We start from the raw sequence: 23102 nt of genomic DNA, 5'->3' as shown, positions 1-23102 counted from the left end.
AGTGCAGGAAACCTCTCTGCAGGGATCCCATGCTGAGCGGAGAGTAGGTGCGTGGGGATGTATACTATGGAGGTAGATGCTCAATATTCTCAGCGAGAGGAGAGGAGAGAGAGCGAAGGGGATTTCAAATCCCGCCGCTTTCTCTCTTCTCCTTGCAGGGATGACAGTTCGGGCAAGAGGGCGTTTGACTGGTCAGCAACATCACATGGAAAGTGCTGACCAATCAGATGCTGTCTAGCCCATACTGTCATTGTTGCAAGGAGAGGACAGAAAGCTGCGGGGATTTCAAATCCCCTGACCTGTCCTTGCAGCATGACAGTACGGACTGGACATGGACCAACCTTACTCGAAAGCTTTGCCAAACCTACTCCAAAACAAAGTATAACTAAAGGCAAAAATGTATTTTTTAGTTTTAGATAGAGTTTAGAGGGATTAGAACACTCGGTGTCCCTATTAGGGAGATTCACTCATTATTCATTATGACAGATATATCTCATCACTGGTTTCTGCAAAAGATTTATAGAGCTGGCATGATTTAACTCCCTGGAGCCAACCCAAGGCTAAAATATTACATAAACCCAAGACTAATAGAACATGAACTCACCATCCAGGGGTAATCATTTTCCTTTGCTGTTGACCCACCAACAATTCTCGAGAGAAGTCTGTAGTCATTCACTGAAAACCGCTCTCCGCACCTGGCAACTAAATTGACATTTGATGGAGGTTTACAGAGTATCTAAGAAAAAAAGCCAATCCATCTCCTGCCTTGGCTGCCTACTGAAAATGATACCATTTAGAACAAAGTTTAGACATTTCTGCAAAGTACTGTACTGCCTCCAAAAGGCCGACCTATACTTAAATGCTAAAGTTTATCTAACACGAATGCATTAGCATAGTGTTATGTGACAAAGAATATAAGTAAGAATGCACCGTTAGCATATAATTCCCAATTACAAGCACTTTGGCACACATGGCAGAACCTACACAACCTCTGTTCTTTTAGCCTTACAGGAGGAAATCAGGAATAACAGGTCCAAACAATAAAATGTAGTAACACCATCTCCCAACAGCCTGATCCTCTCTACATAAACATGTTATACTCTCTGTAGACTTCTCTGCTTGCTTGCCTGTCTTTCTCTACTACAAATATGTACTTACGTCTGTTATTACTGTAATAGTTATGTCCTCCTCCGATTGTAAAGGTTGCTTTCAAAATTAAAAAAACTGTACACAGAAATGTTCCAGTTGTTCCCATGTTGTCCCATCTAACTAAACAGGAACAAGCTGGCAGCAGGTTTATAAGAGCACCTTGGGCCTTGTGGGAGATCCTAGTTTGATGAATTAGTCTGGTTGATCATTGACATTACTCTAGTGAAGCCAACCATTGTATCTTTGTACCAACTCGGCCTTGTATTTCTATTGCAATTTATTTTTAATTAGGAAAAGTGTTCAAGCATAAGTTAAAAAAAAGATAAAGCTATAAAATAATTCTTGATGAGACAAACAAGGCTGGAACAAAGACTTGATAGGAGTTATTTCTTAAGGGGACAGGTTCTTTTTAAAAGAGTAAGGGGTGTGTTATTAATATGTCATAAGAAAGTTTGTATGTCAGGTCAATAAAAGAATAGTTGAGCAAGTGATACAATGTAGCATGCTGTCAGTAATTCTCTATTGACATGCAATTTTGGTTACAATTAAAGGTCTAAGATACCCACACATAGGTAGACCAAGAGTCATATCTAAATACAAGTTTTACACAAAATCTTTGAATGTGTCTGTGGGACTTGGTGCCCATTTTGCCAAAAGAACCTTTGTGAGGTCAAATAACATTTAGTGCAATATTACATGAATCCACTGTGAATAACAAAAAGTCTTGTGTTCACTTAAATATATAAATTCTGTGTTTCTTAATACACCTTCTGTATGAATTCACTTTAAATGCGTGCACCCCCACAGGTTGTGCTCTCACCTCAAGTATATGACCAAACCATTAAGTGAGGTCATATAAAGCCTGTGTCCCTTTAATTGGACCAAATATGGATGTGATGGTGTCCTGCTGAGTGGCCAGTGGCGTAATGCATAGGGGAGGGGTTTTGAGATCACGACACTTGATGATTGCATACTGACACCAGCTGGTTACACACAGGATTTCAATGCTGCCATATTCAGGAGGCAATACTTATTGCACAAAGAGCTTTCTGTACATTGATCATGTGTGTGTACTACTTTTTATCAATAAATGGTTGTTTAAGGATAAAGTGCTAGGATCTGGTTACTCTTTTAACATATCCACCATGGGAGGAGAGCCAATTGATGAATAAAAGGGATCCCACTCAGCAGGACACCATCCCATCCATATTTGGTCCAATTAAAAGGGACACAGGCTTTATATGACCTCACTTAACGGTTTGTCATATACCTGAGGTGAAAACACAACTGGTGGGGGTGCACGCATTTAAAGTGTATTCATACAGAAGGTGTATTAAGAAGCACAGAATATATATATTTAAGTGAACACAAGACTTTTTGAAGAATTATATATGGACATTTTTGTTATTCAGTGGATTCATGTAATATTGCACTAAATGTTATTTGGGCACGTATATATGTATATATGATTTTCAATATATTGATAACAGTGGAGCGCGGCACAATTTGGTATTTATAATTAATTAAACACATTTGCATGAGTATGTGTTAGGTGCAGGCGATCTACTAATTTGCAATTTTCTGTTTGGCACACAGTAAGCGGTATAGCAGCTCACAAGTTTTGATTATAACCTTTTTTGAGGTCAGATACAGATGTTGGATGAGAAGACCTGGTTCATAATCGGCATTCCAATATATTCCAAAGGTGTTCAGTAGGGTTGAGGTCAGGGCTCTGTGCAGGTCCCTCAAGATACTTCACACCAAACTCATCAAACCATATCTTTATCAGGCTGGCTTTGTGCACAGAAGCACTGTCATGCTGTCCCCTAATTAAGATTATGTGAACTGTCACTGCATGTCTGCATACTTTTCTTTGTTGTTTGTATGGTGCAGCTGTGTGTTTAAACTAAAAACCTAATAAAAACTATCTTATATAAAAAATGTTGAATATTTTGATTGAATATTTATTGGGAGTAACTGAGACTGCCTCAAAATACCTTTGTACTCAATAGTCTGATTGCAAACTACTCTTTTACATGTCATCTTTGCATTTGGTTATGTACTTCCATGTCAACTGTTATCAGTGGGGTGAAATATAGCATGCAGCATATGCATCACAGATGGGGGGGGACAGTCACAGATGGGGTGCTGCTTTTGTGTGAGTGCTGCATTGATGGAGTGCTAAGACGCAGTTAAACACAGCAGTCTAATCATGCCTTCCCTGCTTTTCACAGGTAAATGCTGCTATCTGCTTCTCCACTCTAAACTACAACAATGAACAGACTCCTGTTAATTTCAGAACAAATAGTGTAAATATATTTTTCTCTGTTGATTAGTTCTCACCTCCAGTTGCACCCTTTTTTGAGACTGTAGCCTGTGTCTGGTCTGTGTTTGAGAAACATCCCCCCCCTATTCATGTGATCCTTATCAGTTCCTAATTGGGGCGGAGAAGAGTGCTCATTTGACTATCTCTCTATAAATTTAGATCAGCTCATGGGGGGATAGTCATAGATGGGGTGCTGCTTTTGCGTGAGTGCTGCGCTGATGGAGTGCTAAGACGCAGTTAAACACAGCAGTTTAACTAAAGCAGGATAACTCAGGCAGTAGGAAGATACAACAAGAAACTCTACTGCATGCTGGATGGACTGCAAGCGAACACCCTGGGAAACATCTCTTACAAGTCTGAGTCTTACTCTGTGTACCTTTTAATATGTCCCCTCTACTCCTCCATTTCATATTACTTTCCTGTGTTCCCAAAATCTCACTTCTTTACCCTTCTGCTCCACCACAAAACTTGTACATCTCACCCTCACTGCTACCATCTCCCTACTACTGCTCTCATCACCTCTTGCTGATACTTAACTCTCCTGCTGACCCAAACACCAGGACTGGAAGCCATGTGCACTCGTGTACATCCCACTCCCATGTTACTTTCCTCACCCTTCTTCTTCTCCTAACCTCTGGGGATATCTCCCCAAACCCTGGTCCTCCAGTATTTCACCCCCATACCAGGCATCCTCTTTTTTCCGCGAATAGCTGCAATCCCCTCAATTTAATATCGGTCCCCGTGCTCCCAAAAACCTCACTCCCTTTTTCATGTGCGCTCTGGAATGCCCGCTCTGTCTGTAATAAACTCACCTCTGTCCATGACCTTTTTGTCTCCTGCTCCCTTAACCTACTAGCAATTACAGAAACCTGGCTTCAAGCAGCAGATTCTGCTTCTCCCACAGCACTTTCCTATGGAGGCCTCCTCTGGACCCACTCACCCAGACTTAGTGGTCGGAAAGATGGTGGAGTTGCTTTGCTTCTATCCCCACTGAGCACCTTTCAAGTCCTCCCTAACCCTCCCTCTCTATTCTTCTCTTCTTTCGAGACTCACTGCATCCAGCTGTTTTCTCCCATTTCTCTGAGGATTGCAGTGATCTATCAGCCTCCTGGATCGGTGTCCCGCTTTCTTCATGATTTCTCCGCCTGGCTACCCTACTTTCTCTCCTCTGAACTACCCACTATCATTCTCGGAGAATTTAACATCCCTATCAATGTCAACAAGCCGGCTACATCCCAACTCTTCAACCTAACCTCATCTTTTGCCTTAGCACAATGTATACAGTCCTCCACTCACTCTGATGGGAATACATTAGACCTTGTTTTTTCCCGTCTTTGCACTCCCTACAACCTCACAAACACCCCCTTTCCTCTCTCTGATCACAATCTCATCACCTTCACAGTGTCCTAGTCTTCAAACACCTAACCCTCCAAGCAGCAAACAATTACCCGCAGAAACCTTCACAACTTGAACCCTGCTCCTTTCCACTCTGCAACTGACCAACTCTATGACAGAATCTCTCCCCTGATCTGCCCTGACCTGGCCACTGCTGTCTACAACAGTTCGCTTTCATCCACATTAGACTCACTTGCTCCTCTAACACGAAGCATCAGGCCACGATCATTACAACCTTGGCAGACTGACGACACCAGAAATCTTAAACGACAGTCGTGTGCTGGAGCGATTGTGGAGTAAAACCAAATCTCAACAAGCATTCACCCTATATAAATCTGCTCTCTTAACATACAAGTCCTCCCTTCATGCTGCCAAACAAGCCTACTTTGTCACTCTTATTAATACCTTGTCATCCAGTCCTCGTCATCTCTTCTCTACTTTTAACTCTCTACTTTCTCCACCTCCACCCCCACCCAGTACTTCACTCACTGCTCCCGAGATTGCAAATCATTTCAAAAACAACACTGACGCAATTCGTAGGGGCATCACCACTGTACAGACATCCATCCCACTTAGCATACCTTATACTAAATCTCCCTCAACACTTTCCTCTTTTGACCTTGCCACTACCAAAGAGGTCACTAAGGTTTTCTCAGAAGCCCGTCTCACTACCTGCCCCCTGTCCCCTCACAACTATTACGGTCACCCTCTACTTCCATCCTATGCTCCCTCACTCACATCTTCAATCTTTCCCTCTCTACTGGTGCCTTCCCCTCCCCTATAAAGCATGCGCACATCACTCCCATACTTAAAAAGCCCTCCCTGGACCCCACCAACCTGAACAACTTAAGACCCATCTCCCTGCTGCCATTTACCTCTAAACTCCTAGAATGCATAGTCTACAATTGCCTGAGCTCCCACCTCACCGACAACAACCTTCTTGACCCTTTACAGTCTGGCTTTAGCTCACTACACTCCACTGAAACTGCCCTACTAAAACTCACTAATGATCTACTAACTGCTAAAACCAATGGCCACTACTCCGTACTCTTACAACTTGACCTCTCTGCGGCTTTTGATATGGTTGACCATCCCCTCCCTCCTCAAAAATCTCCACTCTCTTGGCCTCAGAGACTCTGCTCTCTCCTGGTTCTCCTCCTACCTATCGCAGCGCTCCTTCAGTGTTACCTATAACGCTGCCTCCTCCTCCTCACTCCTTCTTTCTGTAGGGGTCCCTTAAGGTTCTGTCCTTGGACCCCTTCTCTTCCCCAGCTACACCTTCTCCCTTGGTAACTTGATAAACTCCCATGGCTTTAAGTACCATCTCTATGCTGATGACACACAAATCTATCTTTCTACCCCTCACCTTACCCCTTTAGTCTCCTTTCACATCACTAACCTACTATGTGACATATTGGCTTGGATGTCACTCCACTTCCTCAAACTCAATCTTTCCAAAACGGAGCTCTTATTCCCCCCAGCCTGTGCCCCCTCCCCTGACTTCTCCATCAAGATTAATAACACAATCATCAGTCCCTCCCCTCATGCCAGGGTACTAGGTGTAATCCTGGACTCCCATCTGTCCTTTCAGCTCCAAATCCAATCACTGTCCAAATCTTGTAGATTTCTCCGCAACATCTCCTCCACAACATCTCCAAGATACGCCCATTCCTAACCTCGGAGACCACTAAGCAACTTATACACTCCCTTGTTATATCTCGCCTTGACTATTGTTACTCCCTCCTCATTGGCCTACCTCATCGCAGGTTATCCCCTCTTCAGTCTATCATGAATGCTGCTGCCAGAATCATCCACCTTACTAACCGTTCTGTATCTGCCACCCCTCTCTGCCAATCCCTCCACTGGCTTCCCGTTGCCCAATGAATACAATTCAAAACACTAACAATAACGTATAAAGCCATTTATAACTCTGCTCCAAATTACATCACTGATCTTGGCTCTAAATATCACCCAAACCGTACTCTCCGCTCCTCGCAAGACCTCCTACTCTCTAGCTCCCTTGTCTCCTCCTCCCATGCTTGTCTCCAGGACTTCTCTAGAGCTTCCCCCTTGCTCTGGAACTCTCTACCCCAATTTATCAGACTATCGCCTACTCTGCTCACTTTTAGGCGATCTCTGAAAACCTATCTCTGCAAGGAAGCCTATCCGGCCCTCAGCTAATACTGGAATCTTCTACTCTTCCAACCAGTCCATCCCCCACAGTTTCTACCTTTTGTACCACTAGCCCCTCCCTCCTAGATTGTAAGCTCCAAGGAGCAGGGCCCTCCTTTTCCTCTTGTATTGAACTGTATACTGTATTGTCTCCCATTATATTGTAAAGCGTTGAGCAAACTGTTGGTGCTATATAAATCCTCTATAATAATAATAGCATGCAACTTGAAGTTTCACGATACAAAATCCATACCTCCACATAGGGATTGCCAATAAGGACCATCTTAGATTATAGCATCTTAAAATTGAAACTAAAACTAAAAGTTTGAGCGTCAAAAAAATCTTAGAAGGTAATATAAAAATTTACTCACAGTGATTTTCATTGACGATTTAAAGTCAGTTATGTTTATGTGGTAATCCTTGCTCGCTAATTAGATCTTTAGGCCCATAAAGGAGTCATAGAAGAACAAAACTCAAACTTATAGGATACATTGTCCCATCGCTAGAAGAGATGTTGCCCATGGCAGCATTTGATGTATTCAAATGTGATTCAGTGTACCTTAGATCAGATCCTGTTCCTGGGTTTGAAGCACAGCCAGGTAACCTTTTATTTGCTACAGTAATCAAAGTAAATACAAAAAGGAAAATGTCATTTCAGTTGAACAGTGCTTCTGTTAGATATATATCTCCTATACTACTAAAAAGAAATGCACACTGTCTTTCTGATGCTTGCTGCTTTGTTCATAAGCTCCCACCTTAACTCACTGCCCACACTGTAGAACTCCTCTCATGCTCATACTGCCACCCTTGTACTCTCTGCACTTCTTTCCTGCATATATTGCCTGCACACAAACCCACTGCACTCCTCTCCTCCACACACTGCCTCCCCACAATCCCTCTGCACTCCTCTCCTGCACATATTGCCCACTGTTATATTCTCCACACTTCTCTCCTGCATATAGTGCTCACTGTCATACCCTCCAAACAGGGGCAGACTGACAACTCATGGGGCCCCCAGGCAATAGGGGATCATGGGGCCCGTGTCCTTGCCCACACTCAAAGCATGCCCAAAAAAGCCTATAAAAAGGTACCAGGGGCATTTCATGAAACCCCCTACTGACCCCGGGCCCTCGGGCAGTTCCCGAGTGCTCGAATGGTCAGTTTGCCCCTGCCTCTAAACTTTCCTCCTGCAAATACTGTCACCTTCATACCTTTTACATCCCACCCCCTGCACTTTTTTATTCTGTCACAGATCAGCAGTAAAAAGCTGCTGCTGATTTGTCTCTTGTGGTTCCAAAAAGCAGCAGGCAAGCTGTTATTTATAGTCCTGCAGAGCAGCAGGCAATCCAATATCTTATTAGTAGTTCCAAATCTATAACATGCAAACTATTCTGGTTCTTGTAGTCCCACAAACGTGCTGTACCTGCACAGGACTAAGCGCTACAGGTGTCGGCCTGTCTTACCTATTTAATATAATCTGCTACATGGCTAGTTCCTGCCCAACGTGGTTATCTGTGTTATGCTGCAGCCAATTAGAGCAGCATCTCTTGTCTTGTCTCTTGTATTTAAAGTCTGAGTTCATGTAAAAAAAAAAAAATAGTGTCAGCACAAGGGATATTACTTACTTTCAGTGTGATGTATCCCTTGTGCTGCTGTGTCCTGGTTTACCAGAAATTTTTATTCTCCTATTTTAGCAGGGGTCAATAGAATTGAGGGAGCTCCTATATTCATAGAAGCCAGTTGGACAAATGTGGTGCCTGACCCCTGCCCTTCACACCAACTTGTGACACTGTCACTTGCGTAACAATGCCACTCTCAGTTGCGCTCTGCACATAGATTTTCCAGCGCGCTGGACCACAATCGAAGTGGCAGCAGCCCGAGAGTGACTGTCACTGGGTTAATTAATAAACAATTAACGCTTTAACCACTTCGATACAGGGCACTTTTACCCTCGTCCTGCCCAGACCAATTTTCAGCTTTCAGTGCTCTTGCACTTTGAATGACAAGTACTCAGTCATGTACCTCAACAAAACTTATCATTTTTTTCACAGAGATAGAGTTTTCTTTTGGTGGTACTTAACCACCACTGGGTTTTTATGTTATGAATGGCTTTGTACGTCAATGTTAGTAGTTTGAATTTAATGCGTTGGGCAATCGGAAGCCAATGGAGCGAATGACAGAGGGGGTGGCAGATGCGGAGCGGTTGGTAAGGTGGATGAGTCTGGCCGCTGAGTTCAGGATAGACTGAAGCGGAGATAGTCTGTGATGAGGTAGGCCGGTGAGGAGGGAGTTGCAGTAGTCGAGTTGTGAGATAATAAGGGAGTGAATGAGTTGTTTAGTAGTGTCTGGGGTTAGGAACGTACGTATTTTGGAGATGTTGTGGAGGTGGAGCCGGCATGAGTTTGCCAACGATTGGACATGGGGTTGGAAGGACAGATTTGAGTCAAGAGTGACACCTAGGACTTTGGCTTGTGGGGTGGGACTGATGGTGGCGTTGTTGGTCGTGATGGAGAGGGTGGGGGGGGGGGTTATTTCTCACACACGGCATATGCATACTTGCAATTACACCCCAAAACACATTTTGCTACTCCTCCTGAGTATGGCAATACCACATGTGTGAGGCTTTTTCATAGCCTGGCCACATACAGAGGCCCAAGAAACAAGTAGCACCATTAAGCATTCTAGAGGCATAAATTACACTATTAATTTCCTGACTACCTATCACATTTTTAAAGGCCCTGGAGCACCAGGACAATGGAATTATCCACAAAATTACCCCATTTTGAAAAGCAAACACCCCAATGTATATTCTATGAGGCATAATGAGTCTTTTGAATATGTCATTTTTTCTATAGGTTTTTGAAAAATGTGGAAAGAAAATGAAAACTTTTTTTTACACAAAGTTGTTATTTTATAAGATATTTCTAACATATAACATATACATTCCAAGAATTACACCACAAAATACATTCTGCTACTTGTCCTGAATATGATGATGCCACATGTGTGGGACTTTTACACAGCCTGGCCACATACAGAGGCCCAACATTTTTGTAGCACCATCAGGCGTTCTAGGGGCATAAATTACACATTTAATTTTGTGACTATCTATCACAGTTTTGAAGGCCCTGGAGCACCAGGACAATGGAATTACCCACAAAATTACCACATTTTGGAAAGAAAACATCCCAACATATATTCTATGAGCCATAATGAGTCTTTTGAACTTGTCATTTTTTTCCACAAGTTTTTGAAAAATGTGGAAAGAAAATGAAAATTTTTTTTACACAAATTTGTCAATTTATAAAATATTTATAACACATAGCATGTACATACCAAGAATTACAACTCAAAATACATTCTGCTACTTGTCCTCAGTTTGGTGATACCACATGTGAGACTTTTACACAGCCCAGCCACATAGAGAGGCCCGACATCCAAGTAGCACCATCAGGTGTTCTAGGGGTATAAATTACACATATAATTTCCTGACTACCTATCACATTTCTGAAGGCCCTGGAGCACCAGGACAATGGAATTACCCACAAAATGACCCCATTTTGGAAAGCAAACACCACAACGTATATTCGATGAGGCATGAGTATTTTGAATGTATAATTTATTTTCCACAAGTTTTTGAAAAATGTGGAAAGAAGGTGAAAACATTTTTTTTTTTTTTACACAACGTTGTCAATTTGTAAGATATTTCTAAAAACACAGCATAGACATAGCAACAATTACACCCCAAAATAAATTCTGCTACTCCTCCTGAGTATGGTGATACCACATGCATGAGACTTTTTCACAGCCTAGCTAATCATAGGGTAAACAAAAGATTATCTGTGGTTGTAATAGAGAAGTTGTCTGCAGAGGAGAGCAGTGGTCCAGGAAGCAGGTAGAGATGTGGTCAGCAATAGCCAAACAAATAGTCCAGGCAGCAACATAGTCCAAAAAAAGTCCTGGGTCCATTACAAGCATCAGGCAGAGATATGGTCAGCACAGTATTGTTGCAGGCAGCAGGAAGGAACGCTCATGAAGTCTGCTCACACAATCAGAGCGAATGTTTTCTGGGGGGGATCCTTGCTGGTAGATTAGGGCAGTGATAATTCTTCTATATATTTGAGGAAGTTGGTGGGTCTGTTGACTTTTGATAGATGACAAATGCATTGTAAATGGCCAAATGGGAAAAATAAATTGCCAATTTTTTTGTATCAGAAGAGGGACTTTCTTGTTGACAAATAGGGCTGAACCGATTATAATCGTGGTTACATTTAGGCTTTTGGATGGGACCGTGTCTTCCATGAATTGCCACCGAGGTGTCGTTGTGGATGGCGGACAGGATGTAAACATCTCTCTTATCCCTCCACTTCATGGCCAACACTTCCTCAATTGTCAGACTTGTGGATTCCACCCCTTTGTAGCATTCTGGTTACTAGACTTTGCGGGAAGCCCTATTTTTTTGGGTGGTACCGCAGGCTAAGGTTTTCTCACGATACTGATGCCGGAAAAGGGGGAGACTGGTATAATAGTTATCAAGGTAGATATGATAACCTTTTTGGTACAGTGGGAAAGCCAGGTCCCAAACAATTTTGCCACTTGTGCCGATGTAGGTTGGGTCTTTGCCTTCGTACATGTGGAATGCATGCATATATCCCGTAGATCTTTTGCAGAGCTTGTTCAGCTTCAATCCATACCTGGCCCTTTTACTGGAGATGCATTGCTTGAATCCCAGCCGGCCAGTGAAGTGGACAAGGGATTCATCCACACAAATTTGTTGCTCAGGGACATAAAGTTCCGCAAATCTCTTAGCTGCACTGACAGATCCACTGATGGGCTGTGTACTGATGGGCTGCACTGATGGCAGCACTGACAAATCCACTGATGGGTCCACTGATGGGCTGATCTGACAGATCCACTGGTGGCACTGACAGGGACTCTTTATTAGGGGCAGTGTGGTGCACATTAGTGAAAGGGTTTGAAAAACTCACCGTTCCTAGGTTCTCCTCCTCACGCAAGATTGGTGTGTGAGGAGGAGAAGATAGTAATAGTGATCACTGTGTGTTTACACTTATGATCAACTGTGACAGATCGCAGCCAAATACGTGGTAAAAAGCCAATTTCATTGGCTCTTTACCTCCAGCCTGATAGGAACAGCCGTGCTGCGTGCCCCTGGGGGTGTGCATGAGCAGCGCAATCCACAGGACGTCATATGATGCCTGGTCACAGGGAGAAGAGGACCGCCCGGCCATCAATCCGCTATAGGCCGGGCGTCAACGTGTTCAACTGCCACCACCGCTTTACAGAGAAGGAGGAAACTCACAATCTTAGTAATATCACTGTCAGGGCTCCGGGTATGACCAGAGGTATGTGAACTGACGCAGGGAAACGCAGGCTTCAGATATGTTATAAACAATATAATTTATTAATACTAAAAATACAAAACGCAGTGCAATACTAAAACATAAACACAGTGCAAATGAACCAAACCAAACCACCCACAGATAACAATACATACAGTGCAAGCGTAGTCAGGCAGGCCGGGTCAATAACAATCGGGCAGGTAGGAACAGGAGGATCAGGCAGAGAGTAGTCAGGTCACGAGCCGGGTACAGCAACTAACGGGCAGGTAGGTACAGGGGGTCAGGCAGAGAATGGTCGGGGTCACAAGCCAGGGATCAAACAGGAGAAGTCAGCAGAGGCCAGGATCAAGCAGGGTCGGCAACAAGTCAGTCAGGCAGGAACAGGAATGCAGGTAACAAGATGGCCCATGGAAAAACACACACCAAGGCACAGACTGCAGGTCTGGCCATCCCTTAAATACACCTCCGTAATCAGCTTCAGGTGTTTGGCTGACTGCAGGGTTGAGTCTCTGATTGCTGAGAGCACCCGCTGGCCAGCCCTGGTACTGCAGCCCACAAGGCAGGTGAGTCCCACCATTATTGGCAAGTCCATTCCTGACAATCACTATGATTTTAGCATTAAACTGGTCCTGTCAGTCCCTTTTATGTGATATCAAAGGGGTGAGAACAGAGACCAACTGACCAATATTCCCGTTTAAGGGATGGGTGCTGGGAGGCCACATTTATGATCAAATTCTCAAATACAGTTTACAATAATATTAATAACGTCCAATACATGCAGGTAGTATTCTAGAAAATGGCAGATTATTATTCAGAATTATATTTTGTATCCAAGGATACCAAACACAGCGTACCTTTGTCACCTAGGAGGGAGGCCACTGCTTTCTCTCCTTTCGTATGTGCTAGGGCAGTGCTTTCCAACATTTTTTTAGTCAAGGCACCCTTTAAAAATTATGGGTAGTCCCGAGGCACCCTTTAAAATTATGGGCAGTCTTGAGGCACCCTATTCTAAAATAGGGTGCCTCAAGACTGTCCAAAATTTTAAAAGGGCACCCCATTCTAAAATATGAGAAACTATTCTAATAGTTTTTATAATGCAGCAACATCCACACTGGTAGGACACCCAACATTAGAGGTGATTTATTAACTAAAAGGCAGGCCTGTCCACCCATTGGCTTGTATACAAGTTTTGGGCAATTTTTAGACATTTTGCCAAGGCACCCCTGAAGAAACCTCAAGGCACCCCGGTTGAGAAAGGCTGTGCTAGGGTAGTCATGTATGACCTTGATTTATTTGGTATGATATTCCCCATTCAAATATATACCTAATATTAATGTGTCCTGTTCCTGCTAAATTCTGTGAATTTTATGTGGAATTGTTAAGTTCTGAAACAGACGGTTCTGAAACAGACGGTTTATGATTTTGAAGTTGCAAATTCCAGTTTGCTAGAGAAGGGAGGGAGTAAGGACACTGCTCATGAAAAACAAAATGGCTGAGACCTTAAGATGGCTGTCACATACAGCTCCCATGTCCCTATTGCGCACAATCGTTAAAGCTGGTACTACAGCTTTTATGAATGAAGCTGTGACCTTACTTACCCTTGGCTTTGTTCCTGGATATCAGAGTCTGTTACCTGCCCTTACCCTTGGCGTAGTTCCTTGTATCAGAGTCCGCTGCCAGACTTCTCTTCTGACCTGTAGTTTCCCTACTTTGTCTGCAAACAGCTCCATCCTGTACATCCTCCACCAAACCTACTCCCTGGTACCTTCTTCCCTTCGAGTTCTGCAGGGTGAACCAGGGGTTGCAACCTAGGGTCAGAACCCAACAAAATCCATTTCTACCATTAGGAAATCTGAACCCTGGCCCTTAGACTCCACACCTTGAGGGATCTTACATTACCTACTCTCACTCAATTTGCTTACTTCTGCAAGTCCTGACCCTAGCCCCAGATCTAATCTGCCTGTGATGCACTGCTTTACTTTGACTCGGCAATTGGCTTACTGCATACTGCAGACCAATATACCCTCTGTACTTCCTACATACTTTATACTACTGTCATAACCTCCACACTTATTCTCTGCATATACTGCCCATTATCATTTCCTCCACACTCCTTTTCTTGCCCACTGTCAACGCCTCCATACTTTGTCCTGCCAGTTATCTTCAACACTCCTCTCCTGCACATACTGGACACTGCAGTCATACCCTCTGCACTCCTTTTCTGCATATGCATCCTGCTCTCATACCCTCTGAACTCCTCTCTTGCGTATGCAAGACTGCAATCATACTCTCTGTGCTTCTTTCCTGCATATGCATTCTGCTGTCATACTCTTCTGCATTTACTGCCTACTGTCATACTCTCTTACATCCCTCTTCTGCATGTACTTCCTGCTATCATGCCCTTTGCACTCCTTTCCTATGCTGTCTGATTTATTGGCCTGAAATAAGTGTATCACTTTTTTTTTTGGGGGGGGGGGGGGGGTTGTGACAAATGGCCCTCCCCCAACAGGATATTGTGCTAAGCCTGTAGATAAATAGGAGAACCAGACAATTTGCAAAGTGGAATGAGTGGAGTGAGTTTGATAATACAAGTACAGTTGGCAGTGCTACTACCCAGGACAGGGCCTCTCTGAACAGAGGGGATTCCTCTCCTGGGAAATGAATGTGTAATCTAACAAAGTAATTGATTTCAGAAGAACTACTGCAACCAGAATATAACATTAACCATAAGCATATAGATGCATGATAGTAAAGAAATAATAAAAGCTTTTATAGGAAAAGAATACTACCAGTACATACATCTAATGTACAAAGAGGTATTATTAGCAAAGAGCCCCACACGAGTCTTGGTGAAATTGTGCACATATACCTGAGTATATATAGTTATTGATAAAGATACCTCCAGATTAAAGTTGCAGCAAAGTTCAGTTGCAGGGACTTCTAAAGATGATACGGTGTCTGACTTTCTGTTAGAGACCTGAAGACAAGATCAGCAGTGATGAGGAGACCTTCCAGCTGTTGTCCAACCAGCTTGGAACGCAGCTTCCCAAACACAGAGACCGTGGTGTGCACTAGATCTCAAAGTAAGCCTATCTACTTTGTGCTTTAGTCTCTAGTAGTTTCTAATCAGACATGCAACCAGACCTCTAACTACCAGAAGTGGCCATCGGATGCCTATGCTGATAATTGAGTCCTGAGTTAAAACTAGCTATAAAATCCCAGACCAGAAGGAAGGCTAACTAAAATAACAATATTGTAATAAACAGGTGCACAGCAAGGTGAACAGTACTTACTGTACATACAGTAGCACAGACCCAGCTATCTGGCACTGTACATGAGAGATACCGTATTTGCCGGCGTATAAGACGACTGGGCGTATAAGACGACCCCCTACTTTTCCTGCTAAAATTTAGTGTTTGAGCTATACTCGCCGTATAAGACTACCCCTCTTCCAATGCACACCAGTGGGAGGAATAGTGCCCCATCATTGGTATCAGTGGCAGGAATAGTGCCCCATCATTGGTATCAGTGGGAGGAATAGTGTCCCATCATTGGTATCAGTGGGAGGAATAGTGCCCCATCATTGGTATCAGTGGGAGGAATAGTGCCCCAATCATTGGTATCAGTGGGAGGAATAGTGTCCCATCATTGGTATCAGTGGCAGGAACAGTGCCCCATCATTGGTATCAGTGGCAGGAATAGTGCCCCATCATTGGTATCAGTGGCAGGAATAGTGTCCCATCATTGGTATCAGTGGCAGGAATAGTGCCCCATCATTGGCATTAGTGGCAGGAATAGTGCCCCATCATTAGTATCAGTGGGAGGAATAGTGCCCCATCATTGGTGCCAGTGGGAGGAATAGTGCCCCATCATTAGTATCAGTGGGAGGAATAGTGCCCCAATCATTGGTATCAGTGGGAGGAATAGTGTCCCATCATTGGTATCAGTGGCAGGAACAGTGCCCCATCATTGGTATCAGTGGCAGGAATAGTGCCCCATCATTGGTATCAGTGGCAGGAATAGTGTCCCATCATTGGTATCAGTGGCAGGAATAGTGCCCCATCATTGGCATTAGTGGCAGGAATAGTGCCCCATCATTAGTATCAGTGGGAGGAATAGTGCCCCATCATTGGTGCCAGTGGGAGGAATAGTGCCCCATCATTAGTATCAGTGGGGGGAATAGTGCCCCATCATTGGTATCAGTGGCGGGAATAGTGCCCCATCATTAGTATCAGAGGGGGGAATAGTGCCCCATCATTGGTATCAGTGGCAGGAATAGTGCCCCATCATTAGTATCAGTGGGGGGAATAGTGCCCCATCATTGGTGTCAGTGGGAGGAATGGTGTCCCAACATTGGTGTCAGTGGGAGGAATGGTGTCCCATCATTGGTGTCAGTGGGGGGTGGAATAGTGCCCCATCATTGGTGTCAGTGGGGGGGGGGGAATAGTGCCCCATCGTTGATGTCAGTGGGGGGGAGGAATAGTGCCCCATCGTTGATGTCAGTGGGGGGGAGGAATAGTGCCCCATCGTTGGTGTCAGTGGGGGGGAGGAATAGTGCCCCATCGTTGGTGTCAGTGGGGGGGAGGAATAGTGCCCCATCGTTGGTGTCAGTGGGGGGGAGGAATAGTGCCCCATCGTTGGTGTCAGTGGGGGGGAGGAATAGTGCCCCATCGTTGGTGTCAGTGGGGGGGAGGAATAGTGCCCCATCGTTGGTGTCAGTGGGAGGAATAGTGCCCCATCATAGGTATCAGTGGGAGGAATAGTGCTCCATCATTGGTATCAGTGACACCAATGATGGGGCACTATTCCTCCCACTGACACTTGCTGACCCTGTTCTCGTATGGTGCTGCTGCAGCCAGCATATGTGGTTGCAGCAGCACCTCTACACTGACCACTTACCTGCTGGTCCTGCACTCGATTTTTGCGGGGACGCTCGGCTCCACCCCCTCGCCGGTGATTGGCCGCCTGTGTGCCTTTCCTGAGCTACAGTTCTGGCGGCCAATCACTGGTGAGGAGGCGGAGCCGAGCAGCCGCACGAACATCCAGTGGCCGAACTGAAGGCGCAGCCGCGCTTCCTGGACCGGATCGTCGTGGGACCGGAACCAGGTAAGAAACAGCCCCTGCCCACCCCTGTACTTAGTGTCCCTTCCATTGGGGGAAGGGGGGGGCGGCGGCGGCAACGCGCCGCCCCCCTAAAAAGTGTCAGTATGCCGTATACCGGCGTATAAGACGACCCCCGACTTTTGAGAAGATTTTCAAGGGGTAAAAAGTCGTCTTATACGCCGGCAAATACGGTAATAACATGAGGACAGAGATAATATGACTGTCACAAGAATTCAGATTACATACTTAAGAAGCTATGGGCAGCTGCACTTAATCTATTAGAACGTAGGAATACTTGCCTAATAGTCCCTTCTGGACTGGAGCAGCATGGACAGGACACGTGGCTGAGACTCTCTCTCTCTCTCTACTTCAGGGGTGGGCAAACTTTTTGACTTGAGGGCCGCAATGGGTTCATATATTGGACCCGGGGGCCGGACTAGCTGCTGGCCGGCCCAGCCACTACCATGCCATCCATAGTAAGTATAGTAATATTCCCCCATAATAAGCATAGTAATTCATCCCCCATATAGTAATTCATCCCCCATAGTAATTCATCCCCCATATAGTAATTCATCCCCCATATAGTAATTCATCCCCCATATAGTAATTCATCCCCCATAAAGTAATTAATCCCCCATATAGTAATTCATCCCCCATAGTAATTCATCTCCCATATAGTAATTCATCCCCCATATAGTAATTCATCCCCCCTATAGTGTCAATTCACTTACCTTTGCTCCGCGCGTTCCTCTCGCCGTGTTCCCACGCCGTTCCGGTCTTCAGGGCGGACTGTGAGAGGAGAGGAGTTTGTCACGCTGCCCCGCCTACATCCTGACAGCCAATGTTTGCCACGCTCCGTGGGCCGGATTAAAAGGTCCCCAGGCCGTATACGGCCCGCCGGCCGTAGTTTGCCCATTGCTGGTCTACTTCTTCCCTCTGGGTTTTAAAGCCAGCCTCCCAGAGACAGCATAGGCCAACACATAATTATACAGCTAACAGTAGAGTACAGCAGATTCCTACATAGTACATTCCTTACATATGTAAGCTAGACCGTAAAGATGAGCTCAGACATCCTCCAAACTAGTCTCCAGCCGGAATCCAATGAGCTGTGGGCTGGGTCATCCCCACCCCACAATCAACCTCTTTGTTAACATGGGCTGCAGGAGGAGAAGGACCTGGTACAGAGCTAATGCGGAGTTTTAAAAAAAGAGCAAGTTCATACTTGGCTAGAGATGAGTTCAGAGGACACTCAAGCTCATGTCTACTCGAGTTCTGACTTTATTCACTGCATACTCAGTGACTTATTAAGAATTGTGCTCAGGCATAGCCTTTTCTGAACATTTTCTGAAGCCAAAATGGCTCAATTTCTGTAATGAGAAAAACTTTAATGGTTATTTTAGTGACTACATAATTTGATTCAGTAGTAACTATATCTGCTTGGAGTTCAGCTCTAACGTAGTATGTGATTGTATAATATTTGTTCTCTATAATAAGCAAATTTTTTTTTATAATAAGCAATCTTTAAAAGACGAGTAGGGACACACCTTTTTGGTCATACTTCTCCAGTGGGTCACAGGAGTACACTTACTTAATCCTGTGACCCAGAGTCAACTGAGAATGGTCTATTGCCCGCTCTTAGTTGACGTCACAGAGCTGCTCCAGGATCAGGAAGGTCCTGGCAATAATGCTGGGATCCACCCAGCTACTTGATTGACAGCTGGCTCTGCTTTTCAGAGCATGGCTGAGAGCCAAAGCCAGCTGCACCCGTCCCCTCCCCGGATCTCCAGGAAGAGCTGCAGAAGGAGAGCGGTGACTGACGGTCACCGCTCTCCATTCTGAGCTGCAGAGAACTGAGCGATCAGTCATCGCTCAAATCTTGGACTTAGCCACGGTGTGGCAGAGCTGCAGGATCACAACAATTCTGCATCATAGAGGTGAGTATAAAGGTTTTTTGTTTTGTTTTTTTATAACCCCAAACTTCTCCTTTAAACCAGAGTTTTCCAAACTTATAAATACAAGGGTCACATTGTAAATATTATAAATATTTGCTGGTCAAAAAAGAATTAATTTTATAAATTAATGAGTACTCCCTGCAATCGGGGTTCCCATCAGAGCCCCACCCCACCCTTACCTCTGAATTCCAATCAGTCTCTTTACATCTGCACCCTCCCCCCCCATTACATCAGGGGTCCCCATGTTCCCCATGACATGTTAATCAGAATCTCCTCTTACATCAGGGGTCCCCCATAAGAGTCCCCCCCCCCCATATCAGGATCCCCGTTACCAATATAATGCTTAGAACATGGCTGTAGCGGCAAACTGGAGCAGTCCTGGACAGAAGAAGTTCTGTCCTCCTGCGAATGCTGCTACAAGCACATCATTGGTTTCTAGGATGCAACAGTCCTAGCAACCAATGACGGGGATGGTGATAATGTAGCAGGGTAACCTGTGTTTGAGAATGTCAGGGGTGTAAGGTAGAAGCAGAGATAATAGATGCTATATGTGAATGTGTTTAACAAAATAAAATAAATTTAAACAACAACTATAAAGTCCATTAATTAGTCCATCAACTATTACCCCTAATTACCCTAAAATATCATAGTGAAAAATAATTCAAAACTATTCAAAATTCTTCCAACGATTTCCCAGATCTTTATACCTCAAAAAAAGGAAAAAATATCACATAGTGCATTATCCTTCATATAACATCAATTCAGTTCATCCCCACACTTCACAGTGAATAAAAGTGACAAAAGTAAAAACCGTGAAAAAACGTGAATTGATTAGTGAAAACACTGTGTGTGTGAATTACCCTTCAGTGCCACAAAAAGTTGCAAACCAGTGTGCACTTCTACTTAAAGTAAGGGTACCCTTACCAACACTCCAAAAAACATATGCTTAATCATAAGGTATCCCCTTATGATTAAGTCGATGACGAAACGCGTCAAGGGAAGTGACGTCAAGACGCACACAGGAACCGGAAGTTGACCGGTGGCCATTTTGGAGAAGGGAAACTATCGCATTTGGAGTACATGGACGTTTTTCCTGGATGGCTGTGAGGTCTATATACTACAAATAAGTGTTTTTAAAGGCTTTTTGATGTAAGCAGTATAAATAAAGGTCATATTATCATATGATTGGCGGTATCACCATTATGTCCCTCATATTTTATCTCTGGATGGAGTAAAGCGCCCGGAGTCATTGGGATCATTGAGGTTAAGGAATCCAGGGAGGATTGTGGAGATTACCTATTCCTGGGAAAGCTGTTGGATCAGTATAAAGCATATGTTTTTTGGAGTGTTGGTAAGGGTACCCTTACTTTAAGTAGAAGTGCACACTGGTTTGCAACTTTTTGTGGCACTGAAGGGTGATTCACACACACAGTGTTTTCACTAATCAATTCACGTTTTTTCACGGTTTTTACTTTTGTAACTTTTATTCACTGTGAAGTGTGGGGGATGAATTGAATTGATGTTATATGAAGGATAATGCACTATGTGATATTTTTCCTTTTTTTGAGGTTTAAAGATCTGGGAAATCGTTGGAAGAATTTTGAATAGTTTTGAATTATTTTACACTATGATATTTTAGGGTAATTAGGGGTAATAGTTGATGGACTAATTAATGGACTTTATAGTTGTTGTTTAAATTTATTTTATTTTGTTAAACACATTCACATATAGAATCTGTTACACCTTCAGGGGACGGTGTTGTTTGTGTTTGGGGGGTTCTAGTATTATATTTTGGAGATGGTTTTTTGATTGTAAAAAGAGATAATAGATGGCCTCTGCTGACCTAAATCCTCCACCTGCACACCTTGAGAATATGCCACTGACCCTTGCTGCTGGCCAGATATGACCTGCGGATGGTAGTTTGGCGACCCATGCCTTAAACAATGACAGCAGGCAAGTGGAAATATATTGTCACCTTGTCTTCAGGTGCTGCCCAGCTTGATTTGGTGGTGGAAATAAAAATTCTTTGCAAGATTTTTTATTATTCAGATGTTCATTAAGGAATGATCTAAACAGGAATATTTAATGTTCTCACGCCTAAATAATAGTGCCACTAATTCACTGGGTGCTAAGACATCTGACCGCTCTGGACTTCTGCCAGACAGAGACATAGAAATGGTAATATATTATACTTCTAAGGCAGACTTTCCCAGGAACACTCATCGATGGGTCCCCAGCCAGAAGGAAGGGAACGACTGCAACCACAAAGCATTCTGGGAATGAGATGAAAATCAAACACTATAAACCACCAGTTCAGAGTCATAATAGTAAAATAATAATGTGGTGTGGTTGAAATTTTTTTTACTTTCCAGATTTTTTGTTTTTGTTGTTTTTTTTTCAGTTTCTTAAAATAAAGCCTTCAATTGAAATGCAAAAAGGGGCCTTGCTTGTAAAAGTTCTTGAAATATGGACTACCTGTATTGCCTCACAGTGAAAAGGCAGTGTGATACTTTGGGCAATGTTCTTCTGGGAAACCTTGGATCCTGCCATTCATGTGGATGTTACTTTGACACATACCACCTACCTAAACATTGTTGCTGACTCTTCATGGAAATGATATTCCCTGAAAGCAGTGGCCTTTTTCAGCAGCATAATGCACCCTGCCACACTGCAAAAATGATGGTTTGAGGAACACAACAATGAGTTCAAGGTGTTGACTTGGCCTCCAAATTGTCCAGATCTCAATCAAGTCAAGCATCTGTGGGATGTGCTGGAAAAGCCAGTCCAATCCATGGTGGCCCCACCTCACAACGTACAGGACTTAAAATATCTTCTATTGATGGCTTGGTGCTAGATACCACAGCATACCTTCAGAAGTCTAATGGCATCCATGCCACCACGGCTCAGGGCTGTTTTGGTGAGAAAAGTGGGACCTAGTTGTGGGCGGGGATTAAAATGCCCAATAGTGGAGAACCGGAGCAAGAGCTCACTAGTGCCCCCAGTGGCAGGCAGAGGCTGTGTTCACGTGAAAACAGCTTTAAGGCATCTCTCTAGATTTAAAGCGAGACTCCTCGAAGAGCACACGCTGACTCTTTGTTATTCATGGCCAAATTTCTGCACTCATGACATTAATGCTCTACAGATTCAACTTCTGTTAGAGTTCACCTCTTCCTAGGTGTTCAGCATTTCTGAGCTGGTACTTGTACCAGTCTCCACCAATTCAGCATTCCCCTTACCTTACTCCCAGTGATTATGATCCGCATGTTGTTATTGGATACAGGAAACACACTACTACATACACCCATGCTTGTTCTCCTCCCAGGGCCCCTCTAGACTCTTGTGACTCCCAGGCTAGGTCCCTAGTTACTCTGTGCTGTGAGTCCGGTCCCGGTATGTGGGGAACTGATCACTACTGAAGGGCTCAACCATAACATCCCTTCACTACCAGAGCCTCTGTCACCTTTGCCATGTCACCAGCTTCCTGGCTGGTTGGCTGCTTAATCATGTGACACAAGTACGATAGTTATAAGCAATGGCAAAATAACTTCCTAGGACAGCTCATCTGCTCATTAGACCTTTGTACTGTATTATCTCTAAGTGGTCATATCCCCTTTAATAATCCCTGTTCATTTGATACGTCATCCA

The 23102-nt window shown here is 44.0% G+C and overlaps 1 protein-coding gene across 1 annotated transcript in view; it reads right to left on the bottom strand.

Annotated features, from left to right (window-relative positions):
* The window catches only part of OVCH2 (ovochymase 2), a 102734-nt gene extending 95409 nt beyond the window's left edge, over nucleotides 1–7325 (bottom strand). Inside the window, exons 1-2 of the mRNA XM_089675920.1 lie at nucleotides 7296–7325; nucleotides 605–736 (exon numbers count right to left, since the gene is read on the bottom strand). Coding sequence (XP_089532046.1) covers nucleotides 605–736; nucleotides 7296–7325 — 162 coding nt within the window. The remainder of the gene's footprint in view (nucleotides 1–604; nucleotides 737–7295) is intronic.
* Nucleotides 7326–23102: the final 15777 nt, after the last annotated feature.

The sequence above is a fragment of the Staurois parvus genome, unplaced genomic scaffold, assembly GCF_062004578.1.
Source record: "Staurois parvus isolate SC_StPar_1 unplaced genomic scaffold, SC_StPar_1.0 ptg000159l, whole genome shotgun sequence".
NCBI lineage: Eukaryota > Metazoa > Chordata > Amphibia > Anura > Ranidae > Staurois > Staurois parvus.
Note: the sequence above shows the minus strand (reverse complement) of the source record. Positions and strands in the feature narration are given on the sequence as shown.